This window comes from Mastigoproctus giganteus, chromosome 2, assembly GCF_048544385.1.
Source record: "Mastigoproctus giganteus isolate SK-2022 chromosome 2, ASM4854438v1, whole genome shotgun sequence".
Taxonomy (NCBI): Eukaryota; Metazoa; Arthropoda; class Arachnida; order Uropygi; family Thelyphonidae; genus Mastigoproctus; species Mastigoproctus giganteus.
Genome location: NC_143576.1, coordinates 371,118 through 390,157, shown reverse-complemented (window position 1 = coordinate 390,157; position 19,040 = coordinate 371,118). Strand labels below are relative to the sequence as shown.

General features: G+C 38.6%; 1 protein-coding gene across 1 annotated transcript in view; it reads left to right on the top strand.

Annotated features, from left to right (window-relative positions):
• The first annotated feature begins 3,580 nt into the window (after nt 1-3,580).
• LOC150089109 (spliceosome-associated protein CWC27 homolog) overlaps nt 3,581-19,040 on the top strand; it is a 334,415-nt gene continuing 318,955 nt past the window's right edge. Inside the window, exon 1 of the mRNA XM_090390329.1 lies at nt 3,581-3,913. Coding sequence (XP_090246455.1) covers nt 3,872-3,913 — 42 coding nt within the window. The 5' untranslated portion in view covers nt 3,581-3,871. The remainder of the gene's footprint in view (nt 3,914-19,040) is intronic.

Sequence of the window (19,040 nt, the reverse complement as noted above, 5' to 3'; positions counted from 1 at the left end):
GCCCAAGTAAATCTACATCCTTCCTAAAATGAGGCCTCCAGACCTGTATGCAGTATTCAAGGCGTGGCCTGACCATTGCCTTATACAGAGGGATAATCACCTCCTTTTCCCTGCTAGCAAAATTCCTATATATCATTGACAAAACCCCATGACCTGCCCTGGCAACCTGTCTGCATTACTCAGAAAACTTCATATCTGACTGCACAATTACTCCTAGGTCTTTTTCATTTTCTACCACCTTAAATTTAGTACCACACAGTTGTTACGTTTCTCTGGGGCTACTTCTACCCATATGCAGTACTTTGCATTTGTCAACGTTAAACTTCATTTGACACTTCTTAGCCCATCTGCCCAAATTATCTGTATCCTGTTGCAGTAGCATACTGCCATTACTGTCATTAACAACCCTGCCAACCTTTGTATCATCTGCAAACTTCGACACTAAGCCTGATATAGCTTCATCAATATCATTGATAAATATACAAAACAAAACAGGACCCAACACCGAACCCTGTGGGACTTCACTAATAACATTAGTCCACGAGGAGCAGCACCCATTAATTACCACCCTCTGTCTTCTCCCACTCAACCATCCTTTTATCCATTGTAGCAATTTACCCTTAATACCATTCTGCTCCAATTTGTACAATAGTCTTCCATGTGCAACAGTGTCAAAAGCTTTCCTGAAATCCAAATATATGATATCAAAATTATGTTTTGCATCCAGTTCCTTTGTAACCACATCATAATATCCTATCAAATTTGTCAGACAAGACTTTCCCTTAACAAACCCATGCTGTGTCTGAATTATTGCTGCAGTCATGTCTAGATGATCCTGCAATGCATCTTTAATCAGTAACTCCATTATTTTACCCGGAACAGAAGTTAAACTACCTGGTCTGTAATTACTCGTGTCACTCTTCGATTCCCATTTGTGAATTGGGGATACATTTTCACATCTCCAGTCCGTGGGGACCTCCTCTGAGTCCAAGGATGCTCTCATAATTATGGCTAAGGGTTTGTTTAGTTGATTTGCTGCCTCATTTAATATAACTGGATAGATCCCATCAATATCAGGTGCCTTTAACTTCAACAATTTCTCCTTCATTTTGCTCTCAGATATTACAAATCATTAAGCACCCTGCTACAATTTGATAACCTTCTGCCATTTTCAAACCTTAATAACTCCTCATGCGCAAACGTAGTTGCAAAATATTCATTCAGTTTGTTTGCTATCTGAATAGGATCATCAACAGTCGAACCACCGATATCAAGTGGACCAATCAGATTCATCCCTTTCCTTTTAGAGTTTATATAAGTAAAAAAAAATTCTTGCTGTTTTTTTAGCATCTTTTGCCAAAGATTTCTCGTAATCTGCCTTCGCCTGCCTAACCTCCTTTGTGACCTGATTACAGACTAGCTTATATCTGCCATAGGCGTATGAGTCGTTTGATAATTTATATGCATCCCATGCATTTTTCTTTTGTGTCACGAGTCTCATTAGTTCATTTGATAACTATTTAGACCTAAACCTTGATCAATATTTCTTAATATGTATGAAACTTTTAGTAGCAGCCAGGATTAATTCCTTGAATGCTTTCCACTTAGAATTTACTGTTGATAACATCGTCAGTTGATCCCACTGGATGATTGAGTGGCAGAAGACAGAGAGTGGTAATCAATGGACACTGCTCAACGTGGGCTAATGTTATTAGTGGAGTTCCTCAGGGTTCAGTGTTGGGTCCATTGTTGTTTTCTGTATTTATTAATGATATAGATGATGGTATATCAAGCTTAATGTCCAAATTTGCAGACGATACAAAGGTTGTCAGGGTTGTTAAGGACACTACTGATGCTATGCTGCTGCAACAGGATCTGAAAAGGTTGAGCAGATGGGCTGAGAGGTGGCAAATGAAGTTTAACATTGACAAATGTAAAGTACTACATATGGGAAACAGCAACCCCAGATCAACGTATCAACTCTGTGGTACTACGCTGACAGTGTTAGAGAATGAAAAGGACCTGAGGGTAATTGTGCAGACAGATATGAAGTTCTCTGAGCAGTGCAGACGAGCTGCAAGAGTAGCTTATGGTGTCTTGTCAATGATATACAGGAACATTTCTAGCAGGGATAGGGATAGGGATGTGATTATTCCCTTTATAAGGCATTGGTCAGGCCACACCTAGAGTACTGTATACAGGTCTGGAGGCCTCATTTCAAGAAGGATGTAGAGCTGCTGGAATGAGTACAGAGAAGGGCAACAAGATTAGTGAATGGAACAAAGGGTTGCTCTTACGAAGAAAGGCTTAAGGTTTGCAAATTACAGAGTCTGGAGACTAGGCATCGGCGAGGTGATCTGATAGAGGTGTATAAGGCTTTGAATGGCTTGAGCATGCTCAATGCCGACGGGATTCTTCCTCTTCCTTAGAATAATCACCTGAGAGGGCATAAATTCAAATTGAGGAACGACGGATGTAGGATAGATGTGCGGAAATTTGCCTTTAGACAGCGGGCAGTTGGTTTCTGGAATAGACTTCCATCACTTGTTGATGAAGTTGATAGTCTAAACAAATTTAAGGGTCAGCTGGACAGGTATTTCGAACGAATGGAGGGGTGAAATGGGAGTAGTGGTTGTGCTTTTTTCTTTTCTTTTTTTTTTTTTTTTTGGCTGATGCTGAAAAAGCTTGCTTTCTTGCATCATATGCCTCTACTAATGCTAATGCTAATGCTAATGTACAGAATTTAAAAACTGTTTGAGACCACTGTACTCATCTTTACGGAAGGAAAAACCCTTTCCTTTACCCCTGATGGTATTTATATCTTTAAGTAAATCCCACATCAGTACACTGTGATCACTGCCACCTAGTGGTTCCTTTATCTGCAAATTCTTAATACATGAATGATCACTGCTGATAACGAGATCAAGAATGTTACTGTCTCTGGTTGCCTTTCGAACATGCTTCTGCAGAAAAGCATCATCCAAAAAAATCCACAAAAGTCTTACTAGTGTGTGAGTGACGAACCCACAAGTTCCACTCAATATCTGGGAAGTTAAAATCCGACAATATAAGATATTCTGATTAACTAGCCCACTCTGTTTCTCTGTACAATTGTTCATTGTACCCATTCGAGTCATTCGACCTGTAACACACTCCTACTCTTATTTTTGCTTTCGCAGTGCTTATGTCACACCAAACTGACTCAACAGTTCATCTATATTAACTGGATGCACTTCTTTTGATTTTATGTTTTTACTGAATATACAGTATAACAAACCTATTTTCTTTGGGATGGGGCGGGGAATGCGACATGCAACTTACAGCATGAAAATGGGAAAATACATTAATTGTTTGTCAGAATGACAGGTTTGAATCATATATCGGAACTGATGAGCTCTGATGCTGTGACCGGCTGCACTACGCTATTGTAAACAATTACCGAAATGCTTAAAGATAAAAAAAAATAATAATAAAAATAAATGAAAGAAAATGGGATTTTTTAAAACATTAATGAATAATGTCCCTGAGGCTCAGTCAGCTAATTTTTAAAATAGGCGTTGGGGGGGGGGGGTACACGTTGGCGGCAATTCTGTTCTCGATCAAGGCAGGAGATCGGCCAAGTTATCGACTTATCTAGTTTCTAAAACATGAATGCGATCGGTTTTTCCTTTGAGCAGAGACAACCAATGAAATATAGCTTACTGTAGCTCACATAGAAGTAAGATACTCTGTGCTATAGTATTCCGTACCGAACTAGTTTCGCGTTATGATTTGGTAATGCTGTTTATGCGTGCGGTGAAAGTGAGTTTCTGTTGATGCCCACACTTTCAGTAACTTAGAATGAAGTGATCGTCAAGTTTTAAAGGAAGCTATGAGTGCCATATACATCCAAGAGCCTCCTACATGTGGCAAGGTAATCTCTTATATGCCTTTTCGGAGTCTATTAACATAAATTTCGAATACGGATGCTTGCATGTATATTCTCAGACTGGCAAGTACTTGAAAGCATCCTGAAGTGCCACAGTATTTCCGCATACATTGCTTTTTGAACACGTGGCCTCATTTGTCAAGCTATCAAAATAAATAATTTTTCAGGAGTTTACGTAAAGTTTTTCAGATTATGCTTAATCAAGTATGTTTATTTTAAAGTTCCTTCTCCAATTTGTTTTGGAATATATCTTTATAACTATTGTCTGCCCACTGCTGGCCGAGTAACCGGAATGTTTCCATGCTCCTTTGCCATTTCAGCTTTCGTCCATTGCATTCCAGCAGTTTTCTGGATTTCAACTTTCATTGTACTCTAGGCCTTTCACTCCCTCCTATACCATTCGTTGAGTAATACATATCGACTACTATCTGATCGTTGCACATACACGTAGTTAATTTAATTAACTACTGAGTGTAGTCCTGTGGGAACCACTATCATGTATCGACAGTAAGGTTTGCGGTATTAATAAGTGTCAGACAATGAATAATAAAGTGTTTTGTTATTTATTGTTTGCGCGTATTAAAAATGCCAAAAGACTATCATCATATTCAGAATGTTAGCGAAAAGAATACCGTTACTTAAAAAAAATAGTAGGGAAAATCACCATTACACATTTTTATTGTGTAGGTGTGATACTGAAGTTTAAAATTTAAGGTGACTTTATCAAATTCACTGTAACTGCAAAGCAAACAGAATCAAAGAAATGCATCAAGTTCACATAATTTAGGCCTGTTTTTTGAAATATTTATATATTTACAAAATATTTAACTTTTTTATGATTATGTTGCACACCCAACATCCATATTTCATTCTGTAGAGGTTGCTGGCCTCTTTGGATTTTGAAATGTGGCAATCCTGAATCATTTCTGTGTGTGTGGAGGGGGGGGGGGTTAGAAAACTCTTTGAAAAGAAAGAGGAAATTAAATGAAAATTTGCATTTTGATGACAAGGCTTGAGGAAAAGAATCGATTCCCTGGAAAGGATTAAATCTGGGTGGTATCTTGGTGAGTCATTTCATCTTTTTTATGTGAAGCACCAAAGGTATTAGAATCAATAGTAAATGGTATCATGCATGGGTTGAAGGCTGAGAAGACAGAAGGCACATGTTGACATTAGACTTGAATTAAGGTAGATTATAAATTTCAAGAAATAATCAAGAAAACAGATGTAGAAGTAATAAAGGAGGAAGAGAAAACGTTGGTTCTGCGAGTTACAGTTGGACAGTGAATGGATACTGAATGGTTGCGACACGTTTGGACTGGCTTGGAAGAGAGTGGGGGGAAAATCATAAATGCCAATTAAAAAGAACAGTGTCCATGGACTTATCTTTAAAAAAAAGTCATGCAGCAGAAACTGAATGTCTCTGAGCCGTAGGGTGGAGAGATTTTGTAAGAGATGTATCATTAATTAACATGGCTGCCTTCTTTTGATTTTAGAAGTTTGAGAGAGGTTTTGGAAGCACCAACCCCAGATGTAGGAACAACATTGTATGGTATGGTGGATTTGAGATTTGCACAGAGTGAGAAGTTTAGAAGAAAAGACGAGAGCAAAATAGAGAACCTTTTTTTGTTTTATGCAGATTAAATTATATTTGAAAGATATATGTACTAAGATCAACAGATTGGAAGTTAGGGTAATCCCTAATGGAGATGTGTAATGTTGTTTAGAAATCTGAGTGTTGCCAAAGATGAGAAAGAGCCTACTGTACCTATGGCAAAGATGACCATAGGTGTAGTAGGCTCGTTTTTGCAAGAAATAAGACAGAACTGAGTTTTACAAGGATTGAGGTTAACTAAGTTTTCTTTGACTCACTGGAGATTTAGCATTAGGAGAGGCATATTATGCAAGAAAGCAAGCTTATAAGAGTTGGCTGGAGATGTCATTTAAGGAATTTGTGTTGGATATTTGAAAAGTTTAATCTGTTTTTGCAGAGCATGGTTTCTCAAACCAGAAAGTGAAATATAGTGTACCAGCCTCAGAATAACTGTAGGTAGGAGATCCAGTCAGTGGAATAAGGTAAACTCGATAACCATTTGCAAAAAAAAGTCAGCAGTCCATAAGATGGAAACTTGTTTCAAAGACCTTTATGCCAAACATGATTGAAAGCCTTAGAAATGTCAAGAACAACTGCTTGAGTTTTGCTAAACTATTCCATCAAATTAGTCCAAACCGGAATAACATAAGCTAGTATGTTACCAGTGGATCAACACTTGTGGAATCCATATCGGTGAGCATAGATCAAATGGAAGAGTTTGGTGAATGATGGATTTCTCCATTACTTTGGAAAGAATGGAGGTTAAAATGAATGGGGCAGTAACTATTTGGGTGGGATTTGTCACCCTCTTTAAGAACTGCTGGATATGGGCAAATTTTGAAGCAGAAAGGAAAACAGCAGTGGAATGAGGCCGCCGTAGTTGAGTGATCAAGCACGAGGATGCATAAGTACATGCGCTTTGAGTGACTGGGGTTCAAGCCTGTCACCACTAGGTAAGGTGCTGTTTCTTGTAATCTCTCTGTCTTATGAACTCCTGACAGTGTGGTTGTACCAATGTATAAATAGAAAATTTATTTATTTATTTAGGAGAAAGTGTAAAAAGGCAATATAACGGGCAATCTCAGGAGCACAGGTTTTGAGAAGAAGTGGAGAAATGCCATCAGAAACTGGAGCTTTCTTGGCATGAAGATTGTTCAGAATTCTTCTAACATCCTTCTGTTGGAAGACCACATGATGCATTTAGTGGACAGTACTGGATATGTATGGTGGTTTAACTAATCATGAATAAGAGTTAGAACAAAAGTAGTGTTAGTGGCAAATGATGCAAGAAAACAAGCAAGTTTATATAGCATCAGCAAAAAAAAAAAAAAAAAAAGCACTACACACTTCTCCCATCCAAACCTACCAAGAATTTGTCTAGTTCTTCTTTGAATTTATTCAAACCATCGCTTCCACAACAACAGATGGAAGCCTGTTCCAGTAATCAAACTTCTGTATATCTATCCTGTAACCATCCTTCCTCAACTGAAATTTATGCCCCTCCCCTCGTGTGTAGTCTCAGCAAGGGGAAGAATGCCATTCACATTCAAGGCTTTAAGCACCTCAATCAGATTACCCCGCAATTGAAAGCCTCAAGGCTAGTATGTAGTACTCATGATGCTGCCTAACTATGGGGCCTTGTATAAAGGGGTAATCACCTTCTTATCCCTGCTATAAAAGTTTCTGAATATCATTGACAAAACCCCATGAGCTGTTCTGGCAGCATGTCTGCACTGCTTAGAGAATTTCGGGCCATTAGCAAGCTAGCTTTTATTGTAGCTGATGTAATAGAACCATCAGGCTATAAGAGAGGTGGGAATATAAGTAAATAGAAGTTGCACTCAGCAGCTTTTGTTAGAGATCAGAATGCTTGACTACCTTTTGAACAAGAAGCAAGTTTTTTTATTCTTATCATGTTTGGAATTAAGTTTGAGTACAATTATTACAAGCTTTAGTGTAGATAGAATGTGATTCTAGAAATTTGGATGAAAGCCATTTTTGATATAAACTGCAGCCATTATCAACCCACTGCAGGATGGAAACCTCCTCAGCAATTCATGTCAAGGGAAATGGACCATAATCTGCCACACTGGTCTAGTGCCGGTTGGCATATCGACGGTATTTAGCAGTCAGGGGCTTGAACCCCTTATCTACTCAAAGAGTGTGTGCTAAATGCACTCCTGATATTCAAGCTTCTTATCTTGAAAAACTAGAAGATTTATAGAAAACTAAGGTTTAGATAAAGAATGAGATTTTAATGAATCAAGAATTTCACCTCTGCAAGAATAATTTAACTAACGTGATTCGGGAAACATCGGAATCTGAAAAATTTAAAAAAATAATTCACCAATGGGAAAGAAAAATGGAAATTTTCATTTTGCATCCTTGCAAGGCCATCACCAAGATGTGAACTGCAGTGTCTAGAGCAGTGGTTCTCAAACATTTTTAATGTGAAGACATCCTAAATCCATTATGAAAAATTCCCGGCACTACCAGGTGCATGGGCACTGGCAGAATATTTTGTAAGGTGGTGCACGTGGAAGGGCAATGGTGAAATGTCACGATAATTTGCTTGGATTCATAGCATCATTTGCTAATGTTACTCCACAAACAATACACATAGGATTAGGTGCCAAACTCTCACTCACCACACCACATAAACTCCATTTCTAAGTAACTGTCTTGATACATAAGAGTTTTTTCTCTTTTATAGTTGAACTTGTGCTTACTTCAGTTTTTCTGCTGCTCTGTGATCTTTGTTGTATGCCACTATTTCTTGATTCAGATGTTCATTACTAACTTGATTTTTTCTCTTTTTAATGATAAAGTTTTCCATGGCCATTGTTTTAAAGTATTTGAAATAGAAATATTAACTAAAACTTTAACGTGCAAAACAAGCTCGACTATATGCACAACTAGGCACACTGATACACCAAAGGAGGAATGCAAGCTAAGGGCTAAGTTCCACTAAGTGAGTATGAGCATTTGCAGCGGCACTGTGCTGTTTCAAATATAGTGTACGTGACAGATGGCTCGGCTGTTCCATATATGTAGGTGCATATACATAGACACTGCGATGCGGTCAGCAATTATTTCACGATGACTTCTAATTTACACAGTTGCATGAAAATCAATGACCTTTTGTAGCGATGGCCACAATGTAAGCCGATGCTAAATTTGACGTTGTGGCACCCCTATAAAGAGTAAGCAGCACCCACTTTGAGAACCACTGGTCTAGAGGACCAATAACATTGATCTCTAAGAATCGAAGAATTTTTTTTAAGGAAATAATTACAATTGTAGAAACCTCACCATTCCATCGAGTTGGGTCCCTGTAAATAGAAAATTGAAACCATTTGGGAGTTGTGAACATTAAAATCATCAAGAAAATTACCTCACTGCGAGGAAACTTAGATTGGAGAAAATTTTGTTTCATAGAAAGGCAATGAGCATTACAAGTGATTAGTGGAGCTGCGAGAATGATAGTAGCAACAGATGAACTTGACAAAATGGGATAGAGAGATATTAAGCCAAAGGAGATCAAAAAGAAGGGATTTTAAATTTAGGAAGTCTTTGACAAGGAATAGTGGTAGTAGTAATGACAAATGATTCAAAATGCAAGCTTATATAGCATCCCAAAAAAAAAAAAAAAAAAAAAAACCGACAGTTCAGCCATCCACACTCTCCAAGAATTTCTCTCCTTCTCCTTTGAATTTATTCAAGCCATCCACTTCCACAAAAACAAATGGAAGCCTGTTCCAACAATCAACCACCAGCTGGCCGAATGCAAACTTCTGCACATCTATCCTGCAGCCATCCTTCCTCAACTTGAATTTATGTCCCATCATGTGTGTAGTCTCAGCAAGTGGAAGAAAACCATTAGCATTCAGCTTACTCAATCCATTCAAAGCTTTAAACATCTTAATAAGATCTCCCTGCAGGTGCCTGATCTTGAGATTCTGCAATTTTCAGAAATGAGCACCTTTCTAGGTAAGAGCACTGTTTTGTTCCCTTTACTAATCTGGTTGCCCTTTTCTGCACACGTTCCAGCAGATCTATATCTTTCTTAAAGTGAGGTGAGGCCTCCAGACCTGTATATAGCACAGCAATACCTCACACAGTGCAGTTAATGTAGTTGGAAAAAACTGCTGCACTGACTGAATCAGCACTAAATGGGGAATAGTTTCAACAGGAAAAATATGTATGTATCATAAGAATTTATTTTTTTATAGTAGAAATAATTATGCATGCTCAGTTAGAAAAATAATGAATAAAAATAGTAATGAGGTAGACTAAGAACAAAATTAATTGATAAACTTTTTTTTGATGAAGAAAAACGACGACAATTTTATTCCAGAATTTTCTTCTGCTACATTTTCTTTAAGTGCGTTGAAAAGACTCGTAGCTTTTGTTTGAATTTCCGTTTGACTTAACGGGATTCACTTCTGATTGCAATTTTCTATCCATATCGATAGCAGACATTCCATATTTACCATTAAAGAGCTCCTTTTCTTTATGATTGTTTTCGAGGCAAAAGAGTTGGTAGTTATTCCATACTCTGTACTGATTCTTTTCTTTTACAATTCTTCTTATAGATGATTCATTTATTCCTTTGTCTCATGTGAGTTTGGCAAACAAAGTACCTTCTTCATGGCATTTGATGATTTCAAGTTTCTCTTCTAATATCAGCCATTTAATCAGCCTTGGTATTACCCCACTTTCTTTTTTCACTCATAATAAAGGGATCACTGAAAAAAAAAAATCACAAAATGGATACACCTGTGCTTAAGAAGAAGAAGCTGAACTTAAACTCCTTTTGGAAGTAAGTGATGCCAATACTTATATATAGTACTATTTATAAAAGAATAAGAGAAGTTTACCTCAATATGATACGTAGAACACTTCCGCATGATATTCTCCAGAAATTAAAATGAAAACAATTAAAAAATTTAAAATCTTGCATTACAGTAAGAAATAATTAACAATAATTAAAAATCAAATGAACACAATTAAAAATTAATTTCATGCAATTAAAAATTAAATAAAAATTAATTTAACAAAACAAATTGCAAATCAATTTTCCTTCCTGAAGCTGACAGTGCTTTTCAACCGTATGTCGTGATCACAGGAATGAAAATATATTCTTCTTATCGATGATTCATTTATTCCTTTATCTCGTGTGAGTTTGGTAAACAAAGTGCCTTCTTCGTGGCATTTGATGATTTCAAGTTTCTCTTCTAATATCAACCATTTACTTTGCTATGGCTTGGTATTATCCCACTTTCTTTTTTCACAAATAATAAAGGAATCACTGAAAAAAAAAAAATCACAAAAAGAATGCACCTCTGCTTTACAGGAATTTCCATTCCTGTGATAACGACATACAGTTGAAAAGCATTATCAGCTTCAGGAAGGAAAATCGTTTTGCAATTTTTTTCCCTTAAATTAATTTTTGACTTAATTTTTAATTGCATTAAATCGATTTTTAATTTTGTTAATTTGATTTTTAATTATTGTTAATTATTATTTCTTACTGTAATGTAAGGATTTTTTAATTGTTTTCATTTTAATTTCTGTAGAGTATCATACGGAAGTGTTCTATTTATCATATTGAGGTTAAACTTCCCTTATTCTTTTACAAATATTGATATCAACGTAGAACGTATTGAGCATTATAGCTCTGGTTCATACCATTATATATAGTACATAAGTGCATTGCTTGCAGAAAGATCTAGAATAAGCGAGTGGTGCAAATTTGGAGATCATCCTAGAAAATTTTAGAAAAACTATATGACTACATTATCAGTCGCAGATTACAAACCACACTATAGTAAATCCTGTACTCATTGAAGCTGCACTGTGCAAGGTATTGCTGTATTCAAGGTGTGGTTTAACCATGGTCTTATACAAGAGATTAATCACCTTATCCCTGTCAGTGATATACAGAAAGTAAAGTTTCTGTATATCATTGACAAAACCCCATGAGCTGTCCTAGCAGCATGTCTGCACTACTCGTGAATTTCATGGCTAACTGCACAATTGCCCCCAGGTCTATTTCATTCTCCACTACCCCGAGTATAGTATCACACAGTTCATAAGTTACTCTGGGATTACTGCTACCCATGTGCAGTATCTTGCATTTATCAATGTTAAATTTCATCTGCCATTTATCAGCCCATTTACTCAGTTTTCCTAGATCTTGTTGCAGCAGCTCACCCTGATGATTGTTGTTAACTACCCTGCCAACCTTTGTATCATCTGCAAACTCTGACACTAAGCTTGATATACCTTCGTCAATAACAGTGATAAATATTGAAAACAGCAATGGACCCAGCACCGAACTCTGTGGAACTCACCTAATAACATTAGCATTAGTAAAAGCACATGATGCAAGAAAGCAAGCTTATATAGCAGCAGCCAAAAAAAAAAAACACAAAAAAACCTAATTTCACCTATCCACTCGCTCCAAATGTTTGTCTAGTTCTGCCTTGAATTAGTCTACAGAGAGCAGTGTCCATTGATAACCACTCAATCTTCTTCCACTTTACCACTCCTCTTATTTCTGCCCTTTATGCCACATGTCTGCACTACTCGTGAATTCCAGTTTGTACAGCAGTCTTTTATGTGCAACAGTATCAAAAGACTTCCTGAAATCCAAGTATATAGATTAATAGTAGCCACTGCCAGAGGTGGAAGTGATTCTTGCACTGCTTCTATTGAAATGAGCAGAAGCCTGAAAAACAAGATGCAGGATATTTCAGAGACTGCTGGGAGTCATTGCGATACAAGTAAACACATGGGCTGTGTTAGGGTAGCCAAGAATAGAAACAGGTGCATGTATATCTGCGTGTACACCAATGCTAGGAGTTTGGTAAATAAATTTGATGAATTTGAGGTATTGCTCAAAACAACAAAGGCAGATATTGTTGGGATATCAGAGACGTGGTGTCACACAGATATAAGGAATGCGGAACTGGAATTTGGGGATTACAATGTGTACGGAAAGGATAGACAGGACAGGAGGGGAGGAGAGGTTATGCTATTAGTTAAGAAACACATAAAGTCCAAGGAAGTGAAGCCAGTCGACATAGATGGACAGGGCAGTGTCGAGTCAGTTTGGTGTGACATAAGCATAGGGAAATCAAAATTGAGAGTAGGAGTGTGCTATAGGCCTAATGACTCTGATGAGTATAATAAGATATTGTACAGGGAAATAGAGTGGGCCAGTAAATCAGAGAGTCTTATAATGGGGGATTTTAATTTCCCAGATATTGACTGGAATTTGTGGGTTGGTCACTCGCACACTAGCAAGGCTTTTGTGGATTTATTGGATGATTGTTTTCTACATCAGCATGTTCGTGAGGCAACAAGAGGGAGCAATACTCTTGATCTGATTATCAGTAGTGATTCTTCATGCATTAAGAATCTGCAGATAAATGAACCACTAGGTGGCAGTGATCACAGTGTGTTGAAGTGGGATTTACTCAAGGAGGTAACTACCATCAGAGGTAAAGGGAAGGGTTTTTGTTTTCGTAAAGGCGACTATGATGGTCTGAGACAGTATTTAAATTCTATACAGTGGGACCAACTGATGATGTTACCAACAGCAAACTCAAAATGGGAAGCATTGAAGGAACTAATCTTGGAGGCTACCAGGCTTTACATACCAACTAAGAAATATTGTTCAAGGTTTAGGCCTAAATGGTTGTCAGATGAACTAATGAGACATGTGGCAGAGAAGAAAAATGCATGGGATACATGCAAATTAATGGGTGACATGGAAGCCTATGATAGATATAAGTTGGTCTGTAACCAAGTCACAAAGGAGATTAGGCAGGCAAAGGCAGACTACGAAAAATCCTTGGCAAAGGATGCAAAGAAAAACAGAAAAGAGTTCTTTACCTATTTAAACTGAAGAAGGAAAGGGATGAATCAGATTGGTCCACTGGATATTGATGGTTCAACAGTTGAGGATCCTGCTCAGGTGGCTAACAATCTAAACGAGTATTTTGCCTCTACATTCACGCATGAGGAGTTATTCAGGAAGGAGAATGATGTAGGTAAAGTAAACATTGGCAGTGAGCTGGATGATTTTGTAATAACTGAGAGGAAAGTGGAGGAGAGATTGTTGAGGATAAACATAAAAAAGGCACCTGGGGTGGATGGGATCTATCCAGTTATATTAAAGGAGGCAGCAAAGGAAGTAAGCAAGCCCCTAGCCATAATTATGAGAGCGTCTTTGGACTCAGGGGAGGTACCCATAGACTGGAGATGTGCAAATGTAACCCCAATTCACAAAGGAGGATCAAAGGCTGACACAAGTAATTATAGACCTGTTAGTTTAACTTCTGTTCCAGGTAAATTAATGGAGGCACTGGTTAAAGAAGCACTGCAGGATCATCTAGACAAGAATTCAGTTATAGCTCAGACGCAGCATGGTTTTATTAAGGGCAGGTCTTGCCTGACCAATTTGATTGGATACTATGATGTAGTCACAAAAGAACTGGATGCAGGGAATAACTTCAATATTATATATTTGGATCTTAGAAAGGCTTTTGATACTGTTGCACATGGAAGACTGCTGTACAAATTGGAGCAGTGTGGCATTGGAGTCAAATTGCTGCTATGGATAAGGGGATGGTTGAGTGGCAGAAGACAGAGAGTGGTAATCAATGGACACTGCTCAACGTGGACTAATGTTATTAGTGGAGTTCCTCAGGAATCAGTGTTGGGTCCGTTGTTGTTTTCGGTGTTTATGAATGATATTGATGATGGGATATCAAGTTTAATGTCCAAGTTTGCAGATGATACAAAGGTTGGCAGGGTTGTTAAGGACATCACTGATGCTATGCTGCTGCAACGGGATCTGGAGAGGTTGAACAGATGGGCTGAGAGGTGGCAAATGAAGTTTAACATTGACAAATGTAAAGTACTACATATGGGAAACAGTAACCCCAGAGCAACGTATCAACTCTGCCGTACTACACTGACAGTGGTGGAGAATGAAAAGGACCTGGGGGTAATTGTGCAGGCAGATATGAAGTTCTGTGAGCAGTGCAGACGAACTGCAAGAGTAGCTCATGGTGTCTTGTCAATGATATATACAGGAATTTTTCTAGCAGGGATAAGGAGGTGATTATTCCCTTGTATAAGGCAATGGTTAGGCCACATCTTGAGTACTGTATACAGGTCTGGAGGCCTCATTTCAAGAAGGATGTAGAGCTGCTGGAGCGGGTACAGAGAAGGGCAACAAGATTAGTGAATGGAACAAAGGGTTGCTCTTACGAAGAAAGGTTTAAGTTTTGCAAATTACAGAGTCTGGAGACTAGGCACCGGCGAGGTGATCTGATAGAGGTGTATAAGGCTTTGAATGGTTTGAGCATGCTCAGTGCCAATGGGATTCTTCATCTTGCTCAGAATAATCAGCTCAGAGGGCATAAATTCAAATTGAAGGACGGATGTCGGATAGATGTGCGGAAATTTGTCTTTGGCCAGCGGGTGGTTGGTTGGTGGAACCGACTTCCATCACTTGTTGTTGAAGTTGATAGCCTAAACAAATTTAAGGCTCAACTGGACAGGTATTTCGAGCGAACGGAGGGGTGAAATGGGAGTGGTGTGTTTTTTTTTTGGATGATGCTGAATAAGCTTGCTTTCTTGCATCATATGGCTCTGCTAATGCTAATATAATGTCAAAATAATTTTTTGCATCCAGTTCCTTGGTCACTGCCTCATAGTAATCTATCATATTGGTTAGACAAAACCATCTCTTTGCAAATCCATGCAGTGATTGAAGTATAATTGCATGCCTGTCCAAATGGTCCAGCATTACTTCTTTAACCAGTGATTCCATTATTTTGAGAACAGATGTATGCTCAAGTACCACCTTTGAAGTGAAAGTTATGATTTGGCGAATAATTAGGGGAAGAGATTGCATGTCTTTAGAAGCATCAAAACAAGCAATAATTTTCAGTTCATTAGCATTAGTAGAGGCATATGATGCAAGAAAACAAGCTTATGCAGCATCAGCCAAAAAAAAAAAAAAAAAAAACCACTCCCATTTCACCCCTCCGGTCTTTCGAAATATCTGTCCAGCTGAGCCTTAAATTTATTTTGGCTATCAACTTCAACAACAAAGAATGGGAATCTGTTCTACCAACCAACTACCCGCTGGCTAAAGGCAAATTTCCGCACATCTATCCTACATCTGTATATCCTCAATTTGAATTTATGCCCTCTCAGGTGATTATTCTGAGCAAGAGGAACAATCCCATCGGCATTGAGCATGCTCAAACCATTCAAAGCTTTATACAACTCTGTCAGATCACCTCGCCGGTGCCTAATCTCCAGACACTGTAATTTGCAAAACGTAAGCCTTTCTTCGTAAGAGCAACCCTTTGTTCCATTCTCTTAGCTTGTTGCCCTTCTCTGTACTCGTTCCTTCAGCTCTACATTCTTCTTGATGTGAGGCCTCCAGACCTGCTCAAGGTGTGGCCTGACCATTGCCTTATACAAGGGAATAATCACCCCTCCTTATCACTGCTAGAAAAATTCCTGTATATCATTAACAAGACACCATGAACTACTCTTGCAGCCCGTCTCCACTGCTCAGGGAACTTCATATCTGCCTGCACAATTACCCCAGGTCCTTTTCATTCTCAACCACTGTCAGTGTAGTACCACAGAGTTGATACATTGCCCTGGGTTACTGTTTCCCATATGTAGTACTTTACATTTGTCAATGTTAAACTTCATTTTGCACCTCTCAGCCCATCTGCTCAACCTTTCCAGATCCTATTGCAGCAGCATACTGTCAGTAGTGTCCTTAACAACCCTGCCAACCTTTGTATCGTCTGCAAACTTGGACATTAAGCTTGATATACCATCATCAATATCATTTATAAATACAGAAAACAATAATGGACCCAACACTGAACCCTGAGGGACTCCACTAATAACATTAGTCCACATTGAGCAGTGTCCATTGATTACTACTCTGTCTTCTCCCCCTCAACCATCCCTTTAACCGTAGCAGCAATTTGCCTCCAATGCCACACTGCTCCAATTTGTGCAGCAGTCTTCCATGTGCAACAGTATCAAAAGCCTTTCTGAGACCCAAATATATAATATCAAAGTTATTCCCCGCATCCAGTTCTTTTGTGACTGCATCATAGTATTCAATCAAATTGGTCAGGCAAGACTTTCCCTTAACAAAACCATGCTGTGTCCGAGCTATAACTGTCTTGTCTAGATGGTACTGCAGTGCTTCATTAACCAGTGCCTCCATTAATTTTCCTGTAACAGAAGTTAAACTCACAGGTCTATAATTACTTGTGTTTGATCCTCCTTTGTGAATTGGGGTCACATTTGCACACCTCCAGTATGGGTACCTCCCCTGAGTCCAAAGAAGCTCTCATAATTATGGCTAAGGGTTTGCCTACTTCCTTTGCTGCCTCCTTTAATATAACTGGATAGATCCCATCCACCCTGGGTGCCTTTTTATGGTTATCCTCAACAATTTCTCCTCCACTTTCCTCTCAGTTATTACAAAATCATCTAGCTCACTGCCAGAGATTACTTCACCTCTGGCATTCCCGTTCCTGAATAACTCCTCGTGTGAATGTAGATGCAAAATACTCGTTTAGTTTGTTAGCCACCTGTTGAGTTCAACAGTTGAGCAGGATCCTCAACTGTTGAACCATCAATATCCAGTGGACCAATCTGATTCATCCCTTTCCTTCTAGAGTTTACATAGGTAAAGAACTCCTGTTTTTCTTTGCATCCTTTGCCACGGATTTCTCATAATCTGCCTTTGCCTGCTTAATCTCCTTTGTCACTTGGTTACAGACCAGCTTATATCTATCATAGGCTTCCATGTCACCCATTAATTTATATGTATCCCGTGCATTTTTCTTCTCTGCCATATGTCTTATTAGTTCATCTGACATCCATTTAGGCCTAAACCTTGAACAATATTTCTTAGTTGGTATGTAAAGCCCTAGTAGCTTCCAAGATAAGTTCTTTGAATGCTTCCCATTTTGAATTTGCTGTTGGTAATACATCGGTTGGTCACACTGTATAGAATTTAAATACTGTCTCAGACCATCCTAGTCGCCTTTACAAAAGCAAAAACCCTTCCCTTTACCCCCTGATGGTAGTTACCTCTTTGAGTAAGTCCCACTTCAGCACACTGTGATCACTGCCACCTAGTGGTTCATTTACCTGCAGATTCTTAATGCATGAAGAATCACTACTGATAATCAAATCAAGGGTATTACTCCCTCTAGTTGTCTACCGAACATGCTAATGTAGAAAACAATCATCCAATAAATCCACAGAAGCCTTGCTAGTGTGTGAATGACCAACCCACAAATTAAAGTCAATATCTGGGAAATTAAAATCCCCATTATAAGACTCTCTGATTTACTGGCCCACTCTATTTCCCTGTACCGTTTTTTATTATACTCATCAGAGTCATTAGGCCTATAGCACACTCCTACTCTCAATTTTGATCTCCCAATGCTTATGTCACACCAAACTGACTCGACACTGCACTGTCCAGCGATGTCGACTGGCTTCACTTCCTTGGATTTTGTGTTTCTTAACTAACAGCATAACCCTTCTCCCTTCCTATCCTGTTTATCCTTTCTGTACACACTGTACTCCCCAAATTCGAGTTCTGCATTCCTTATATCTGTGTGACACCACGTCTCTGATATCCCAACAATATCTGCCTTTGATGTTTTGAGCAACCTCAAATTCATAGAATTTATTTAACAAACTCCTATCATTGGTGTACACGCAAGTATACATGCACCTGTTCCTATTCTTAGCTACTCTAACACAACCCATGTGTTTACTTGTACCGCAATGACTCCCAGCAGTCTCTGAAATATCGTGCATCTTGTTTTCCAGGCTGCTGCTCATTCCAATAGAAGCAGTGCAAGAGTCACTTTCACCTCTGCCAGTGGCTACTGTTAATCTATTAGTCCTTGTATTCCCCCAAGCTAGCAGTTTTCCGACCCACCTAACACTGCCTCAATAGCATCAGCAAATATTCTTGCACTCTTTCTATTTAAGTGTATTTAAGTGTATCCCATCCTTGTAGAAGCAGTCTCTTCTGTTAACAAGTACAGACCAGGCTGAAAAAAATTCTACCTTGAGCCTTGCACAATCTTTCCAGGGCCGAATTGATTGACAATGCTCTAATCATATACTCCCTCCTGTTATGTCTAGGCAGAATTGCAGACACTTTCAAATTCAACCCTAATTCGCGGCTTTTTTTCACCAGTGACCTGTACTTGTTAAGTAATTCTTCCGGTCTCCTACTCTTAATATCATTAGTGCCAACGTGTACAACTATATCACCTTTTGCCCTTAAAAGATGATATTCATTCTACAACATCATCAACCTTTGCCCCTGGCAGACATACCCTGGTCCTGTTCCACCTATCCTTTTTACAAAGCATGTTCCCAATTTCTCTGACAATAGAGTCACCAACAACTACTAGTTCCTCTGGG